This window comes from Dasypus novemcinctus, chromosome 13 (genome assembly GCF_030445035.2).
Source record: "Dasypus novemcinctus isolate mDasNov1 chromosome 13, mDasNov1.1.hap2, whole genome shotgun sequence".
NCBI classification, from domain to species: domain Eukaryota; kingdom Metazoa; phylum Chordata; class Mammalia; order Cingulata; family Dasypodidae; genus Dasypus; species Dasypus novemcinctus.
The window spans coordinates 47,447,470-47,467,948 of NC_080685.1; the positions used below are offsets into that span (position 1 = coordinate 47,447,470).

The 20,479-nt window shown below is 35.7% G+C and overlaps 1 protein-coding gene across 2 annotated transcripts in view; it reads right to left on the reverse strand.

The window, feature by feature from the left end:
- Window positions 1-20,479, reverse strand: part of NME7 (NME/NM23 family member 7) — a 295,291-nt gene that overhangs the window by 220,428 nt on the left and 54,384 nt on the right. For both annotated transcript variants that reach the window (XM_004464181.4, XM_058310088.2), the window contains exons 2-3: window positions 5,113-5,220; window positions 4,184-4,350 (exon numbers count right to left, since the gene is read on the reverse strand). In XM_004464181.4, the coding sequence (XP_004464238.1) occupies window positions 4,184-4,350; window positions 5,113-5,220 (275 nt within the window). The remainder of the gene's footprint in view (window positions 1-4,183; window positions 4,351-5,112; window positions 5,221-20,479) is intronic.

The following is a 20,479-nucleotide window of genomic DNA, read 5'->3' on the forward strand; positions in this document are numbered from 1 at the left end:
ACTTTTAATTTCCTTTTCCTCTGCATTCACAACTTGGATAACTGGTACAAGAGTCCTAGTTTTCAGCCTATCTCTATTTTCTACATGACTTTCTCACTAAGCTCAATCATTTCTATCATTTGACTTACAGTGAGAGACAGTGACTCTTCCTTTCACCTGAACACTAAGAGGTCACTGTAAGGTTATTAACTGGCCTAATTTCAATATTGCTGTTCCTCAGGGAATAAGGAGGCTGGAGGACAGGGAGACAGATAGGAGAACAGTGGGTCAAAGGAACAGTTGGGAAACATAACATTTATTGATTGAGTTCACAGTTCTTGATACCCCAAAATAATTACAATAGTAACATCAAAGATCACTGATCACCATAACAGATATAATAATAATGAAGTTTGGAATATTGTAAGAATTACCAAAATGTTACAGAATGACATGAAGTAAGTACATGCTGTTGGAAAAAATGTCACAGCAGACTTGCTTGACAAAGGATTGTGTCAAACCTTTCATTTGTAAAAAAGACATTATCTGTGAAGTGCAATAAAGTGAGGAATGCCTGTACATGGATCTTATCATAATTCCTTAAAATGACAATGACATCAACAATGATGACTGTATACATAAGATTTCAATAGTTCCAATTTGGGAAAATAGAATTTTAGAAATACACAGATTGTACTGTCCTTACATCTAAACAAGAGAACCATAAAACATAATTCATAGCTAGCTAAAATTAAAATCAAAATAATCTGATTTGGGGAGTGGGTGTAGCTCAGTGACTGAGGGTCTGCTTCCCACATACGAAGTCCTGAGTACCTCCTCCTCCTCAAAAAAAAAATAATAATAATAATAATAATCTGATTCATTGATTTATCCATTTGCTTTGAGGAGTTTTATAGAGACAGGACAGAAATGTGAGTCAAATGTCAGATTTCTATAGTCAAAGGGAATTGGAAAGTTGAAGCTAATTTGTGGACTGAAATGAATTATATTTAATTATCTGGATAACTGCCTCATAATTAGCTAATGGGCTCCATGGAGACAAACTTCACCCTGTCCTCCAACCCCCACCCCGGGCTTTACTCCAGAAAGAAAGAAATTGAATAAAATTAATACAATAGGGATGTAATTAACTCATAAACTTTACTTGATACTACACAAAACTGAGAAATACATCAAATTATAATTATTACACAGAAGCTGTTTCTGTGGGATCATGATAGAAATACACGTAAATCTCCATATTTCTACACTTACAATCTAAAATGAAAAAATACATTTTAAAAATTCTTACAAGTTTATTTAAATCACCCAAATGGTTGCTGAGTTTGCCAACCCACATGCAGTTAGGAAAGAATCATAAATGAAAATGGTGAAACAGTTTATGTCACTGAAAGCAGATATAATTCTGTTCCTCCTGTTTTTACTGGAAATCAGTCCCATTCAATAACACTTTAAAAGGTTAATTTAGTGGAAAGAGAATGGACTGGAGATTTAATGGAAAGAGAATGACTTTTAGACAGAACAGGGTTTGCTGGTTTTCTGCGTGGCTGTGACCCAGTTACTTAACTATTCCATAAAATAGAATAAAAAATATTCATTTGAGACAAACCAGAGTTGATATACATATGCTATAATTATTATGGCTATTATTTTATTTTGATTTGATAGATATTTGACACTGTCTCCTTAATTCATTTCCTTTTGCTAGTTTAAATGAGTACTTAAGAGTCTTGAGTTGAAATGTAAATGTAAAGTACATATCACAGTGACTGGCAATAAAGCATGCCTTCAATAAATAAAAGCTATAATTATTTATTAGTAGTGAATAAAGGAGTTTTGGGTGGCTTTTCCTTAATCTCACAGACTTTTACCATAAGGTTCAATAACAATAAAAGATTCCTATTTATCTGACATCTTAATATTTTAGCCCTCTTTTACAGTTATCCTGGCAATCCTTGTCATCTTCCTTTTTATGAGGCATTACCACCTCTCCAATCCATCACCACCTGTGTACTGACACCAGCACAGAGCATTCAGCCATCAGGAGAACTATTAAAAAACTTGTAAGGAAGGGTTAGGGAAAGCACAGAAAGAATTGTCATGTTACTATGGCGCTGGCTCAGAGGCAGATCTCAAAAAACAGTTTGCCTGATTTTTTTTTCCTACGTAATAAAATAGTTTTTGGAACCTTTTAAACACATTTTTTTAGCTTCTACCAACAATCTCTATTTCTAATTACTGCAACAATCACTCCAAAAATGCCCAAATCTCCCAAGAAAATACAAAATATAAAAGACAGAAGTCAGAGCAAAGAAAAATGAGAAAATTAAAATTTCATTTTAAATATAGTTAATTGTACTCTCAGAAGATTGCAAACTCATAAATGTAGAGAATGAAAATTAAAATGTCATTTTGATAACACTGAAAATTGAGGTTCAGAAAATAAACATTATCAAAAGTCCTTGTTTTCTACATAGCCTAATTTCCTACTACATCTCAAATTTGTATTGTTTCTCTTCTAAATTGAAACTGAGGGAAATTCAGAATGGCAAACTGTGACTTAGACAAACCGTAAAGAGAGAAGAATAAAGAGACAAACATGGAAAGTACCATGCTATGGTGTCTCTACTTCATGTGAAGAGTCATACGAAGGCAGGCAGGAATACCAGTTAACCACTTAGCTGTAAAATCTTCCCCCAGCCATTTTCAACAATGCAAATTCATTTATTCATTCATTCAACAAATTTTTGTGGGATACTTCTTGTGAATCAGTAACTGTTTAAGGCATTACTAAAACAGGTGTTCAGGTATACAGTTGTGAACAAAACAGAAAATTTTCCTGCATCACAATTTCCTTAAAGTCTTCTTTTTTTTTTTTTCAACACTCATATTGTCTTTCTTCAAATGATCAGCCAGTCAACATTTATTGGGCATACATTAAGATGGTATACAAATATCTATAATAAACAATAATAACAAACATTCTAAACAAAAACTTCCTTGTCAACTAAATCAAAGGACACTAATTGAGAATAGAGAGGCAATGGAAGAAGGAAAGAGTAGATAATAATTTTAAAATTATCATTAATTCATTCAGCTAAGACAGGTAAGGTGCCTATAATGTGTGAGAATATGTGCTAGGAGAGACAAATATGAATTAAGGCAGAATGAGGACAACCATTTACAGGTCCTATCCATTTTCCTATGGTTAAATCCTCATATTCTTGAGTCATATTAACTTTAGGCTTTAATTTTGCCACATTTTGTGTCCTTAGACAAGTTACCTAACATCTCTCAGTGTCAACTTCCACATCTGCAAAATGGAGCTTATATATATATTTTTTTTAACGATCAAGTTAGTCAAGCAGAACTGGCTCTTTCCTGTGTGTGACCAACAATTTCCTGCCTTTGTGCCTTTGTTCATACTTGTCCCTCTAACCAGCATTCTTTTTTCTACCACTTGAACTGCCTGGGTAAAACCTTAGTCTATCTTTCATGATCCTGCTCAGAAACCTTTACAAAGCCATCCTTGTTCTTCTACAACTGAAATAACTTTGCATTACTCTGAATTTCCCTCAGGCTTATGGCACTCACTATTTTCTATGGTGTCTAATAGTTATTTTTGTTGATATGTATTTTGCTTGCTCATCTGTGAGCAGCTTGCAGACTTGTCCACATTAAGTACTTAGGAAATGGTTAAAGACAGTACAAAATAAAACCTAAGATTATCCTATTGTATATACATCAAGAAATACCTAAGTACAAAAATATGGCAATGAAAGTGAAAAAATCTTTCAGTGCTTTGAAAAGATGTTCAAAACTTCTTTTCTTAAGCCATTGTTATCCTAAACAACAAGACTGTTCACATTCAATTCTCAGGTCCAATTAGATGCATGTTACAAAGACTTATGAGGGCATATAGAAAGATTTTATTTGTTCTTCCCACCCCCCCAAAAAATCACTGCCTAAGACTATAATATCACTTTGCTCTTGTGAATGAAGAAGTAGCAAATTACAGAATAGCCTCCACAAAATTCTGAAAATGCAGAAACACTGAATTGGGTTACTAGAAAAATCTCTAAAATTTGCAAACTTAAGACAGAATCAGAAAATTAGAATTTTGGTACCAAGTCTCATACATAATGTAATGAATTAAAAAAAGATTATTTAATTGTTTTCTTACTTTTCTTTTCTACTGCCCAGCTGACGAGCTGTATATTGATCCCCATAGTCAACTAGCACCAATTGACGAGAAAAGACATTCACTTTATTTCCTATAAATAAGTCTTCCAAGTGCAAATCTTCATATTTGGTCCGCTTTAGAAAGGTACGATGATTCTTTACATCATGCTAGAACCCAAAACAACAATAAAACAAAACTATAACTTACCAATTGGAAGTATTAATATTATAAATTAGAAAACATTCTTAATTCTATTTTATCAGATACATTACCATTCTGTTTCTTTTTAGGTACATATTGAAAACATGATAATTTTTTTATATTATTAATACAACTTCTGTATTTTCTAGTCCAATCCAACTAATACATAAACATTTCTTATAACATATTAATACTAAAAAACAATGAAGAAAATATTTGTTTATTGCCAGTCACCCCAGCAAATTAGTGCCTATGAAATCCCAGAAAAAAACAGTCACACACCCAAATCTCTACTTTCTTATCTATGCAAAATCTCCAAAACAAATAGATCCATTTGTGAAAGAGGTTAACCAATGAAGGGACACATTAAAATAAACAAAATGCTCTTAACTCAATCTTCTTCATTTTAAGTTTTTAACGAGATAATAGCTTTCAATAATGTTTACATATTTATGACTGTGATACCTATAAACACATACTGACTATTGCTTAATCTAAAATATGAATTCCACTTGAGTTTTCTAACCAAAATACATTAATTACTATTTTTGACATAAAAATAATGGAACAGTTATCTTCTTGCATTGGAATTATAATGCATATAAAATTTTCCATTACAATATATAAATGTATTTTAAAAAACAACTATATAAAAGGCAATACTACTCCTCTCCCTATCCCATCTTCACCCACTTTACCAACATTCAAGCAAAATAAGGTTCATTTACCATTTCAACAGATCCATCCCCTGGGTAAAATAAAAGTTCATAACGTCGAAGAAGTGAAGCATTTGGGTCATACCACTCTGCAATGAAAACATATCTTTCGCTATGGTTCTGCAAAGACAGATAGAAGAATTTTAATACTGACATATAAAATATAAGCAGTCTTGCTTAAGTCATTCAAAATGAAAACAAGAATTATCAAATATTTGCAGAAAACAAATGTGTCATACCTATTTATTATACTGAACTATTCTACTTTTCACCAATATATTAATATTATCGACACACCCTCTGAAATATCTCCTTCTAATTCCTCATTAAATATACTTGGATATCTCAAGGATGATTTATGATCTGCTTAATACTTCACAGCCATCCAGTTACCCTGAGTAAACTGACATTATTTTAGATCATGAGCTCTGTAGATCTGCCTACTATAATAATTCAAAAAGACCACTAAAAGCAAGTTTACATTTGAAAAACCTATCAATAAACTAATATAAGGAAATATTTCTGAAAGGCTAGCTCTCAATTATATGACATTTTCACTTTTCTAAATTTAATAATCTAGTAGCATTAAAATATTATTGTCATTACAATTACACTAAATATCCTTTCTCTCCTTGGTAACTTTATATCATAGTATCTTTTTATAGAAATAGTAGGAGAATGTGTTATTCCAGGTTCACCAAGAAGCAAATACTAAATTAGGATTAAATATGCAAAAATTTTATTAAGAATAATTTTCATAAGACAAAAGGGGGAGGAAGCCAGGGAAGGCTGGGAAAGCTGACAGATTGCAGCCTAAGTCTGATCCCAAGAGAAGGCTAAAGGGAAGGAAAGCTGAGTAGAATCATTCTAGATGACTGTAGAGTCCATGGAGGGCTCAAGAAGGCATCAAGGAGGGCTCAAGACAAAATCAGCCTTCAACGGAATCCTTTGTCTCCCAGGGACAAGCATGCTTTAGTTTCCCTGCTCCTCTAACTCAAATGGCTAGAAGCAGCCCCTAGGAAGCATGGCCTAGTTTGCAAAAGCTATGGTGGTTTTTAGAGCACAGCAGCTGGGGCACTTGGTCAATTAAGCTCCCTCTAGTGGAGGTCTTTGAGATGAATTCTCATGGCTAGCACAGAGAAGAGGGGGGAAAAAAAAAGGCAAGGCAAAGACTGGCCTCTGTGCCTTGACCACTAAGCAGGATTTCCCACTATATGTTAATAAAAATATTCCAGCCCCAAATGTCTTTCATTACAATCAGAAACTAAGGGCATAAGGAAGAAAGGAATCCAAATGTTTTATTGTTAATTCTGGACATGCTACTTGATTCAACAGTTAGGATATATGAGTGCATTCTTTATGGAAGTGATTTACTTATAAACCCTAATGGTGAAATTATAGATATGTTTATGATTATATTCATAAATTGTGATGTAGATGAGTAGTTTTAAAGACACTATTTAATTTTTCCCACAATCTTCTTCAAGTCACATTTACAAGAGAAAATAAACATAAAATAAGGGGCATAGTATGACATTAATAAAAGCCTTTCTTCATACATTTTTCCACCTTGCTCCTAACAAGGCTGTTGTCTTGAGTTTAGGCCTCATTGTGCATTCTAGCATTTATTTTCCTTTGAACAGAAAATGTAAATATTAGTAGCTTATGCAATATTTACCATGTATTAAAATATTCATTCATGCAAATTAGTCATTGAAACATTACCTTCATTAAAATAAATAAAATTATAAAATGGAAGAAATGGTGGTACATCTAATTGAAGGCAAAAGGGCAAAGACAGTGAGATAAATGAAAAACAATAAAAACTGGCACTTCCATTTCTCCAGGTAACATAACACAAAACTTGCCAATTATACTCTTGAATCACTCTTTAATTCTGAGGGAGGAAGCAGACTTTTGCCCTACATCCTACCCAGAAAACAGTTTTAGTATAAAATAAATAAACTGAGAAACTACTGATTCTAGCTATGACTAAGTACTTAGAGTAAACCAACACCAGTTTCCAAGAACAACTAGAAAAGTAGATTATGAAAAAAAAAATCTGTTTGATGATCTTGAAGCCCTTCCAAGCAGTTAGTATTTGAATATCCAAGATCCAAAAGACAAGAAGTTCAGTGAAGGGAGCGCAACAGTCTTTGTACTGCTTCTATACCATGGACGTATTCTAAGTCTTGAACCAAACTGGGAAAGAAACTGAGGAGCCTAAGAAGCTGGCAGAGGAAAGATGCCAAGAGATAAAGAAACTAGCAGAGCTTTGGGCAATCTTTCAGAGACAGGGAGACAAAACTTGGAGTTTTTGCCTACCAAAACACCCAAACTTTGAGGAGCAAAGAAAAGACAACAGAAGAGAATCAGAAACATCAGCTCAAATCTGTGCTGAAAATTTTTAAATTCCAAAGGGTGTAAGGCTATAAAGTTGAGCAGAAAGTAGCTATAAAGCTCAGTGGAGTTTCTGGAGGTCTGGGGAGAGAAAAATGAGAGTTCAAACCTGCTAAAGAAGAGATCCCTGGTAAATACTCTAATCTTTCTGTTGCATTTCCTGGAACCCAATGCTATGGGTAAACTGTTCTTTAGAATATTTGAAATAGCTTTGCGTTTAGTCAGTGCTTAGTCCTGGATCATACTGCAATGATATTTCCTCCATTCTAACCCCCTTCATCTCTAGAAACTCTACAACTTTTCATACACAAAACCCAGCATACAATGGCACCAGACATATCAAAGAGAAGCAAGAGAAAAAACAGACAGTAAAAAGAGATCCATGGATAACACTGTTATTATCAGACATAGGCTTCCAAATAACAATGACAGGTTTAAGAAAACACATGTCAAAATAGAAAATTTTACCAGAGTCATATCTATTATTTTTAATCAAGTGGAAATTCTAGAACTGAAAATGGCTCCCAACAAAGTATTCCATAAGCAGCCAAAATATTTTTCAAAAGTTAAGGTTAAATGAAGACATTTCCAGATAGGGAGAAATTGAAAAAATTTATTGTTAGTAAAAATTCTAAAGGGAGTTCTAAAGGAAAAAAGAAAATAAACACAGATGATTCAAGGAATTGAAGAAAGGAATGAAGAACAATGGGAGTATATGTGGGTAAATATAAATGATTAATGGCTATACAAAACAATAATCTCTTGTGGGATATAAAGTAATTAAAATTTGCATGCGTGAAAATAATAGTATGAAGGCTGTGAGGGGTAGATCATGTTCTCCAAATTATATAAAGCAAAGAACGAATCTCCTTTCTTCACCCAACCCTGTTGCTGAACCCAGTCTCCTGATCTCTTTCAAATTCTAGTGAATATCAGTGCACAAGAATCTCCCTTGAAATAAATGACAAACAAATCGGGAATGCTCTATTCATTATTCCACCCTCTCTTCTGTTAAAATGACTTTTCTTCCTTTCCTCTTCCTCAAAAAGCAGGCAAACATTTCTCAGAATGTTTAATAAATTAGCAACTGGAAAATGATTGAAACTTTAAGAAATTAATGATAGCAAAAGTCATGATGATAACAATAATGGCTACTATTTTTAGAATACATACTAAGTGTCTTTATACACATTATCTCATTTCATTCTTACAAAAATAGATAATGTTGGTAGTATTCCTATTTAATGGACAAGGATTCCAACGCTCAGAAAAACTGAACAATGGCCCAAGGTTACAAAGCAAAGAAATGGCAGTCAGAACTCAAACTCTGGTCCTTCAGACTTTGCAAAGCCCAAAAGCCCATGCTTTCTCCCACTAAACAGTATTGCCTGTGGAAAATGATGCAAAAGTCCCTTTAGAAACTATTAATTTCAGTGGGCCTAATACAATGAAATATCGAGTGATTTAACTACTCCCCTATGTAAAATCAAATAATTCTAGATAGGATCAAGTTCTGTTACATTTTAACAGTCATGTAGGCAAAGGGAAGTAGAAATTATGAAATGGAATAGAGGGACTGATCCTGTTCCCTATGATATCAAGCATGTTGAATAAAGTACTCCTTTTCATTTGTATCCCAATTCCTGAATATCAAGGAGCCAAAAGTCAGTGGGATATGTCCTTCTAATATATAATCAATTTAAGAGACCAAAAAATTACAATGCAGATGTTATTTAGGAAACTACAGAAATCATACACTATGCTGCCCAAAATTATTCTGTTACTCTAAGGTAGTTATGACCTCTAGGAAAAAAACAACATAAACAAATTACTTTTTTATTATAAAAGAAAAAAATTTAAATAGATATCAGAGACCACACTCTACTGGGAAAGCAAGAATCTGTAAACATTCCCTCAGAAATCTAGTACTCTAATGAGGTGTTGAAAGGAGACTTTGCTACTCTGCAAAGCATGAAATGAAACTCCGATAAATAAGCATCAAAAAGAAAAGGAGCAGATGTAACTCAAGGGGTTAAGTACCTGCTTCCTATGTACAAGGTAGCAAGTTCGTCCCTGGTACCTCCTAAAAACAAAAACCAACCAAACAAAGAAACCAACTCTTATTGGGAAGTGGATGTGGCTCCATGGTTGAGCAGTTGTTTCCCATGTACAAGAGGTCCTGGGTTCAATCCTCGTACCTTCCCGCCTCTCTCCCCCCCAAAACAGCAACAATAATGATGTCTATAAGACTTCAAAAAAGTCTAAGATCCTAAGTGTATACTCTTGCAGTTTTAACCAAGAGTTTCATGACAATACCCACATACCAAGAAAAAAACATATTTCATACCATCTTGAAAAATTAGCTCATTCCTTCATCCAGAGCTGTGAACTGTGATTTACTTCAAAGAGACCTTTTAAAACTGCATAAGAATAATTTCTATTTACAGACAAGGAAACTCTCCCAAGCCAGTACTACTTCCTCTATGAAAAATGGTTTAAGTATCATGCCAAGTACAAATTGTGTTCACACTTGATTTAAACTTAACTTTCTGATTTGCCTTTCAGGAGACACTTTGTTTACTCCCTAGATTTAAAAGCTCTCTAGGGCTATAACAGGACTACATCTGGACTTGGCACAAAACAGCCCCAATTCAAGCCAGACTTTCAACATTTAAAAATATAATTTATACATAATAAAACAGATTCCTCACATTCAATCACACTTTGTTCAAATTTTACCAGTAATAACTAATGTGCCTAACTCTTTTAATGTTATGAGCATACATCCAGTCTATACCCAAAACACTAGCAAGAAAGGCAACAGAATGAAATAGAATCTTTCATGAGTTAGGGGGGGAAGGCAGGGACAGATGTGAAGTAACAAAAAGCAGTGGTTCTGCAAGATGCTACATGGTAAGGAACAATATGCCAATGATTATGTAAAAAACAAGAAAGCTGAAGACTGAGTAGGGAAACTGTAAATTAATCCTAAACAAAAAAATTCTGTTCCTACTGCAAAAGATCATCATACAGTAAAATACTAAAGAGTTTCATTGCCAAGGAACTTGAATGATGATGACCTAAATCTTTAATATCTGGTATAGGCTGGGAACATTCTTCTGGAAGGACACTCAAGAATTTGTAAAAAGTAGTTGCTACTGGGGAATGTACAGTTTGGGGGGCAAGGGGATACTTCTCAGTTTCCAGCTTTCTGAACTGAATGGCCCTAACCATGTGGTTGCATTACCTTTTTTCATTGTTGCCTAAGGTCAAAGGGGTTAAATTGTTTTCTATCTTATAGTTTTCTTTATAGTTTAATTTTTAAATTATATTGAAAAACTGAAGGCAGCATTTCTTCCTTAGTTAAGGACTATTTAAATACCAACAAAGATTGTCAATAGACCATTCTATATACCATATTTCATCTAGACTCTTCAGAGTCTGGAGTTCTCTTCCATTAAGAATACTTAAAACCAGAATGCACAGACAAAACAAATATATATATATATATATATATAACATGAATGTTGAGAAAATATCTCAAGATCTAAATAATGGTTAAATTTGGGTGGTAGGATCCTATGTAGGTTTACTAATTTCTTCTTTATATTGTACCTGTGTTCTTCAGATATACTATTTATTTACAAAATCACAAAAAGAAACTTTAAAAAATCGGTCTAAACAATCATGTATCAAATATATGATTTTGCAGCAAATGAAAAAAGTCGAAAAGTATACTCAAAGCTTAAGATTTATTTTTCTTCTACTTTTCTGTATTTTCTAGATTTTATATAAAACTTTTATAAAGAAAAAAGTTCATTTAAAAATATTTTAGACAGTAGAATTTCTAGAGACCAGATAATTAGATATAGTGTTGTTTATTTTATTTGAAACTCACTCCTGTGGGAATTAGTCCCACCACCTCTGCAAGGGCATGGTTAAATGATTTATTAAAGCTCATCTGTTCTTGCTTCAGAGCAAAAATAGCTCTGCTCTTGCTTATCTCTGCACAAGCCATCTCTTTTCGCTTGAAGTTTGAAAACGACTTCTTCTTGCATCTCTGCAGCTAGATAGCATGTGAGCCTAGGTACAAGGTTTCTTGTTCCAAGACAAAACATCCTTGAGAAATTTAACTTTAACCAGTCCTTGGCAAAATGAAAAAATACATGATATATAAGCAAGAGAAATAAACCTGACAAAGCCCTCCCTGCATAAGAGTTTTGGTGTGTGAGTCTTTCATTCCTGCAGCACACTCCCACCTTTCCCCTCATGAAACAGATAGTATAAAAGATAGATGAGGAGGGAGGGGATGGGGAGGAAAGAGGTCAAGAGGGAGAGAGAAAGAGAGAGGAACACTTTGAAGCACAATGCATTATTAAGTAGCAGTGAAATGCAGAGAAAACAACAGAGGACAAATCCCCAACACAAAAGAATATAGAGTATCCTTTTGCATAATTCAGACCACCAGGGAAAAGACACAGATCCCCTAGAACAAATCTAAAACTGTAATTTTGACACTAAGGGGAAAAAAAATTAGATTTTTAGAATAAAAGTCTATTCATCTTATAAAGGCCTCTTTACATATGTGTGAGTTTCTACATTTTATATGAACACTCAAGTTTGACTTCCAATTAATGTAAACCTTAGCCAAAACAAAAACGTGGTTATTTGGAGCATGCCAACTATCTCATAATTTCTATATGCTCAGTCTCCTCATTTGAAGAATGAGAAAAATCACACCCATTACAAACTGTTGTAAAATGAAACAATGAATTTTTAACATTGTCAGTAAGTCAGCATGATTAAAGATGAGAAACAAATCAGCAAAATTAAAGATGATAATTTCAGGGAATCTCACTCCCTAAGCTCATAGCATCTCTAACATCTCTAATACTTGTAAGATTTAAAATTAAAGGTTAGATTTTATTGGTGATAGACACAGAGTTCTATATTCACTTAAAGGGTGCCAAAACTGAGTATGTAATCTCCTATCTGAAGTTTAAACAGTCTATTTCAATATTCTTTGCATTAATAAAATACATAAATTGTAAAAGTGGTATTTCGATTTGTTAATATTATTTATGTATAACATTATAAAAGAAAAGAATAATTCAAAGCCATAAGACCTTTATACATTATATGATTCCTATTCATTGATTCATTTATTCAACAAATCAAATACTTACCATGTTCTATGTTCTATATAAAGATATGTCAATAAATGACAATGACGATTAGAAACAAACATAATCCTTGCCTTCATGGACCTTACTTAATAGTCTAAAAAGGAGGGTAATTAATCTCTCAATCAAACAAATAATACACTTTCTTGACAAAAGAAAAGGAAAATATTGCATTGTGTTACTTCTAAGATCTCAGATCTTCCGGCCCCAAGTTCCATGTTCTACTATGTCGTAATCACCTCAGTTAAGATAGGCCACTTAATTTTTCTCTCTCACTAAAAATTCATTCAATACTGTTTAAATAATTATTCATCAGAATATAGAGTAAGGTACTTTATAATTTTTACTTTTAATTTCCAATTGATGGTATGCTTTTTAAAATATAGAAAACCCTGGGATTTTTTTTCCAACCTTATTTTTCATATCTTCTAAAAAAAGGAAAATGTCATTTTAAAATGTAGCATATAGAAATCGCTTCTATTCAAATGGTATTCTGGATGAATCATTTCCCAGTGTAGCCCTTTTTTTTTTTCATCGTCAGATTCTATCATGCACATGCTGATTTGTAAGTTTCATCCATTTGTTTTGAAACCATTTTACCTTCTTTCTATTTCTCTTTTTAAAAAGTAGTTGACAACCAACAAAAATGCTAATGTTCTTTTGCAATCAGTAAAAGGTGAAATTTAAAAGCCATCTATATATTGATTCTAAAGAGGATTTGACTGAATTCACAGATAAATCTGGAGGAAAGGACAGGACTAATATAGCCTAGTCTTGTTATCACTTGAAAGTATTTTACCCACCAAATTCAGTAACTCAAGCCATTCTGTTTACTACCCATATCCTGCTATCCTTAACAGCTAGTTTGTTCAACTTCTTTTACATGATGAGGTCTTCCAGTGCAATGGTCCTTTGACACTTCTCTAATCCATCAGCCTCTACTTCATTTCTTTAGATTCTTTGATTTGTCATTTCAGTTACATTCTTAACAGCATCATTCACTAGCTCAAACTTTTAATTGACCCATTTGATCGAGACTCAACTCTAGATGAAGTTAACTATTGTGCTTTCTTTGTGCTTGCTCCTGGACAATTGAATTCTGCTCATGGTTGCTGTGATAATCATATGCTCAGGAAACATATGATGTGTCTCTAGTCAAATAGATCTTTGATTCTCTACAAGTATTTAAACTGTTTACATTGTTGCCAAACTTCCAGCCTCACCTCCTCTCTAAACAGCAGCAAATAATTACACTCCAGAGGAAACAGAAGCCATCTGAATACAGAAGCAGTTCATCAATAGATAACAATCCCTCAGCCTCCCACTACCAGACCTACTGACTTGCTTAGCATATGCTGTCCACCCTTTCCCTCCTTATTAACAGCAAAGATAGCATTTTCCCACCGTATAAATCAATGCCCCTGTTTTGGAACATATCAATTACCTCTTCTCTTTCCTATATATATATATTCAACCTTTCTTTTTCAAATAGATAATTTTCCTCAATATTGAAGCATACTCAAGTCTTTCACAGAAAAAAAAAAATTCCTGGGTCCAAAACCCCCTCCATCGGTCACCTTCTTATGATTCATCACTGTCAAATTTCTGAGTTATCTATATTTACCATCTCCATTTTCTCTCCTCCTACATCAATCTATTATTTTCCTCAAATATCCCCAATCTAATATTCCATTTCCCCCCAGAAATAGGATCTCTATATTCACAAGTGACCTCGACATTTTTAAAGTACTGTATATTGTAGCTCCCATCTTACATGACCCCTGAAGCATCTGACATTATTGATTAATCTCTTCCTCCTTGAAATGCTTTTCTCTTGGTTTCTTTGATATCATACTCTTCTGGTTTTATTTCTACTTTTCTAGTTATTCCTTTTCTATCCTATTTGCAGCCTCATCCTTCTCTAACTTGCTTTAGATGTTGGCATGGCTAAAGACTTGGTTTTAGGTCCTTTTCTATGTGTTTGAGTTGGTTCATACCCGTATGTAAGAGCTAATTGTTTATTTTCAGGATTCTTTTCATCCGGTTCTTATACCACTGGAAGCTCAAAATCAGTCATTTACCCATGGAAATTTGTAAGCACTACAAATCAGTACCTTTCTCTGACATCTAGCTGGTTGTTGAACATTCACCAGCATATCAGTTTCCTCTTCTCTATACAATCCACCTAAGTGATTTTTAATCTAAGGTATCAATTGCCATCTATGTACCAAAAATTCCCAAATGCACATGTCCAGCTCAGTATGCTCCTCTGGGTTCCAGCTTACTAGACACCTTCACTTAGATGACTCTCAGAAACTCAAATTCAACAACTGCAATATCAAATTCAAGACTTCTATTTCCTAGACTAGGTCCTCTTCCAGTATGTATTATCTCAGGAGGTAGTTGCACATGGAAGAGACATCAGAACTGTTTTGGACACCTCTTTTTTTTTTTCATTTTCCACATCTCATACACCCACAAGTCCCTTGAATTCTATTTCCAAAGCATTTCTCAAATTTATTCACTTCTCTTCAATTTCACTGATACCATCCTAACCTATGCTAGCGTCATTTCTTTGATGAATTACTGCCATGGGCCTTCTAAATGGCCACCTTGCATCTATCTGCCCCCATCCCCCAATTCACAATGAATACAAATTGACATTATTTAAAATCCAAATCTGAGCCTGCCACCACCTCCCCATCCCCAATTAAAACTTCTCACAGCCCTTGGATAAAGGGCAAAATCCTTAACATTGTCCATAAAATCTGGTATGGTCTGGTCTCCCTCTCTTGCAGGGCTACAGCTTTGAAGGCCTTCTTTTAGTTCCTGGAATGAATCGAGCTCTTCCCAGATGAAGAGTTTTGCAAGGAAACTCTTTCTCTTCTCTTACCTTTGCCTAATTCATTCCTATTTATCCTCTTGTCTTAATTCTTATATCTTTCCTCAGAGAAACCTACTCTGACTCATTAAGACTGGATCAGAGAAGTGGATGTGGCTCAACTGATAGAGTGTCCGCCTACCATATAGGAGGTCTGGGTTCAAACCCAAGGCGTCCTGGCCAGTGTGGTGAGCTGGCCCATGCACAGGGCTGCTGCACACAAGGAGTGCCATGCCATGCAGGAGTGTCCTCTGCATAGGGGGGCGCCTCGCGCAAGGAGTGCACCCCGCAAGGAGAGATGCCCTGCACAAAAAGCACATCCTGCCCAGGAGTGGCGCCACATACACAGAGAGCTGACACAGCAAGATGATGCAATAAAAAAGAGACAGATTCCTGTGCCACCTAACAAGAATGCAAGCAGACACAGAAGAACACACAGTGAATGGACACAAGAGAGCAGACAACTGGGGGGGAGGAATAAATGTTAACAGATGGGGACTGGAGTGTTAGTGTGAGTGAAATGCTCTCAAATGCCCCTGCCAGGTAATGGAAAGAGGTTGCTGCTCAGGTAAACAGAGACACTTTTCTCACATGAACACACACACACACACATATACACACACATTCCATCCAGCATGTAAATATGCAAAGCTAGCATCCTATATAACTTTCATGGCTAACCTAAAACCTAAAATAATGATTCTGATTTAACTTTGTAGATAGTGTTTAAAAATAAGGCAAGCCACACTCATAGCATTTACCCTCATGGAGTGACCTTCTCTCCTTACAAAAATGAAGTCAACTCTTCCTCTCTCTCAGGCTGGAATCTTTCGCTTTTACTGGATGAAACTATTCACCTCTTAGTGGCTACTGTATTTTTCTACTGTCTTTCTTGCACAGTAGTGTGACTAGTATAGTCATATAGTATACATGTAGTCACAGCCAAATCCTTATTTCAGGGCTTTTGTTTACCTTCATGATTACAAAAAATGATGTCCTTGTGGGATCGAAGCCCCCTCTCAATTAAGAGATGGAATGGGCATTACCATCCGAGAGTCCTCAGGATTGGGGAATGAAATATGGGCTAGAGTGGACTTACTGGTATTCTACCACAGAATTATTATAATTCTAGCAATGAAAGAAATTACCTCATTGATGTGGAGACAGTGGCCACTGGAGTAGCTGAAGGCAGGGAGAGAGGGAAAAAGAGGTATAATACGGGGGCATTTTCGGGACTTGGGGTTGTCCTGAATGATAATGCAGGGACTGATGCAGGACATCATATATCCTACCATAACCCACTGAATGGACTAGGGTAGAGTGTAAATTACAATGTAAACTATAATCCATGCAGTGTAGAAGTGCTCCAAAAAGTATTCACCAAATGCAATGAATGCGCCACATTGATGAAAGAGGTTGTTAATGTGGGAGGAGTGGGGTGGTGTAGGGTATGGGGTGTATGGGAATCTCTTACATATATATATATATTTTTTTAAACAGTATTGTTTATTGAAAAGACAGTCCTTTCCCCCTCTGAACTACAGAAGCAACTTTTTATAGCCAGATGATCCCATATTTTTGTAAGTTAATTTTTTTTGAAACACAGCTACATCCATTTGTTTACATTTTGTTTGTGGATGCTTTCAAGCAACTACAGCAGAGGTGAGCAGTTGAGACAATGATCCTGTGGCCAGCAAGTCTAAAATATTTACTATTTGACCCTTTAAGGAAAGTATGCCCATCTCTGCTCTATTGTTTCATTGATCTATTTATCTATTCATGCTCCAAAGCCATACCATTTTAATTAGTTGTACTTTACATTTTTTGTGATCTATGTATCTTTAAAAAAAAAAAAAAGAATTTGATTGCTACTAACATCTGTGAGCTGAAAACAGCCATGCTTGCACAAAGTCCTTGAGCTGAAAACAGTCCAGTCCATTTTACCCCTTCCCCCTAATCGTAAATAGGAGAAGTAAAAACTAACAGACCAGCAAGGCCATAAGGGTCTATTCGTATATGTTCTTTGTTCAGGCATCAAAGATCAGCAGAAACAGCTTGTGCTGTCCTACTCCCCTGTCACCGGATATGGCGATAAGAGAAACAAAATTCTAATGTCTAACTCGAAAAATTCTTGGGCAAAAGTCTAGCCCCCAAAAGTATATATACTAATATATCTCTGAATAAAAGAGGGCTCTACCACTTAACTGTGTTTCAGTGTAGTCCCCTGCATCATCTCTAACTTGCTCGTCAAGTTAGTAATCCTTCAACTCCCACAAGTGGTGCCCTGTGTGAGGAAACAGATGACGTGATCAACACGTGAAGGAGATTCAGTCCGGACTAAGTTCTCATCCCATGGTAAGGGACAGCAGTATCCTCTTAAGGGAATAGCTGCCAACGTGTTTAGAATCAACAGAGCAGTATGGAAAATTCTCTGTCCAAACAACACTTGGTATATCTGGGTACTTTGCAATAACTTCTTAAAGTTGCAGACTGTCAAATTAAGGAAAGTCAACAGTTACAATTATTATAAACCATTTCTGTGTTCTGTCCTTATTTCCCAGAAGAGGGTACCCTAGATTTAGAATTATGGGAGCAGGTGGGCCGAAACCTAAAAAGAAAAAATGAGCAAGGGGGAAAATCCCTTTTTCAGTATTGTTAGCCTGGGCAATGGTTCGTATGGCCCTCTGTCCTCTACATACATTCCCTTTAACGTGTAAAATCACAAAAGGATGCAGCCTCTACTGCTCCTTCATTAACAGAATCTATAGATTTACCTCTACCACCTCTTCTAGTCCTGCCTTCAGTAGATGCTATCTCTTCAAATATTACAACTGAATTTCCACCACCAACCCCCAGCTTTAACCTCCCATACCTTCTGGAACTGCCAACAGATGATAAAAGGTGCCCAGGAACCTTGCAGACCCTACGCCCATCTCCAAAGCAGAGCTTCAAGTAACTCTGATGGTGGCAGATAAGCCAATTTCATTTCTTAATAATAAAAAAGCCATTTACTCTGCCCTTCCCAAAGTCCATAAACCCTTAGGTCACTCCTCAATCTCAAAGGTGGAGGTCAATAAAATAATTTCACAATCCCTCTCTTACTGTAACCACTAAGAAGCTACCTGTTCACCCACTCACTTCCTCCTCTGCTCCCCCTTTTTTCTGTCGAACTTTAAGCCTGGAAATCTAAAATACTAAAATTACTATCATTGCTGCCCATCACAAATCAGACACAGTTCAACTCAAAAATCCTACCCAGGGAAGCGGACTTGGCTCAACGAATAAAGCATCTGCCTACCATATGGGAGGTTGGCGGTTCAAACCCAGGACCTCCTTGACCCGTGTGGAGATGGCCCATGCACAGTGCAGATGCACACAAGGAATGCCACACCACACTAGGTGCCCCTACATAGGGAGTCCCACACGCAAGGAGTGCGCCCCATAAGAAGAGCCACCCCGTGTGAAAGAGTTCCAGCCTACCCAGGAGTGATACCGCACACATGGAGAGCTGATGCAGCAAGATGATGCAACAAAAAGATACACAGATTCCCCGGCTGCTGACAAGAATAGAAGTGGACACAGAAGAACACACAGTGAATGGACAGAGAGAACAGACAACTGGGGGGGGGGGGGGGGGTGGGCAGGGAAGGGGAGAGAAATAAATCTTTTAAAAAAACCTACCCATATCCCATTCAAACCCCAATATTCTGTCCCTCTTGATTCCCTGCAAAGTATCAAACCTACAGTTACTCACCTCTTACAAGTAAACCTTTAGCTTACTCCTGAACTTTAAATCTAAGTATACTCCAAAAAAGTAATAATCCAAAATATATGTGTTAAATATCTATCTACACTGCTAAATTAAAACTTAACTGCGTTTATACTTCTCAAACATCCCTGCTTGCTGATTACTAATTAAAATATTTCCAAAAACAAGCTTGCATATTACAGACAACACTGATTCCAAAAAAATCTTTAAAATAGTAAAATCAGAAATGTAAAATAATAAAAAACTTAAAAACAGCCATACCAAAAGAGTAACAATTGTAAGTCAAATTGGTGAATTTTATGTTTCTGTCAGTATGTATAATGAAATCATTAATCTGATAAGTTTGTTTAATTTTGATAGTAATTGTATGCTATAAGAAGTTTGCTTTGCGGGAAACGGACTTTGGCCCAGTGGTTAGGGCGTCCGTCTACCACATGGGAGGTCCGCGGTTCAAGCCCTGGGCCTCCCTGACCCGTGTGGAGCTGGCCATGCGCAGTGCTGATGCGCGCAAGGAGTGCCCTGCCACACAGGGGTGTCCCCCGCGTAGGGGAGCCCCACGTGCAAGGAGTGCACCCATAAGGAGAGCCGCCCAGCGCGAAGGAGGGGGCAGCCTGCCCAGGAATGGCGCCGCCCACACTTCCCGTGCCGCTGACGACAACAGAAGCGGACAAAGAAACAAGACGCAGCAAAAAGACACAGAAAACAGACAACCGGGGGAGGGGAGGGAAATTAAATAAAAATAAATCTTTAAAAAAAAAAAAAGAAGTTTGCTTTGAAACAGTTTCCAAAGTTGCTTTGGTAAGTTAAATGAGGGAGGCATACAGAATGTGTTATTTCCTTTGTGTTAAGGAAAAAGAACTTAATTTTGTCCTAAGATAAAAGGAAAAGAACAAAATGCGGGACAAACCAGAAGGTGTGCAGAAAAAAATTTTTGTAATTAAAGTTAAGTAAGATTAACAGGTCTATTTATAAGTTTTAAAAGCTATAGTATCATATAACATACCCATGTAAAGTTAAAATTTTGTTCTTTCTCTGTTAAGGTAACAAAGTTTCTTAAATCATTGGTCTGTTTTAGCAAAACTTTACAAAGAGTTTTTCTCCTAACTAATCAATGTACGAAAAGTCTCTTTTATCAAAATAGCTTCT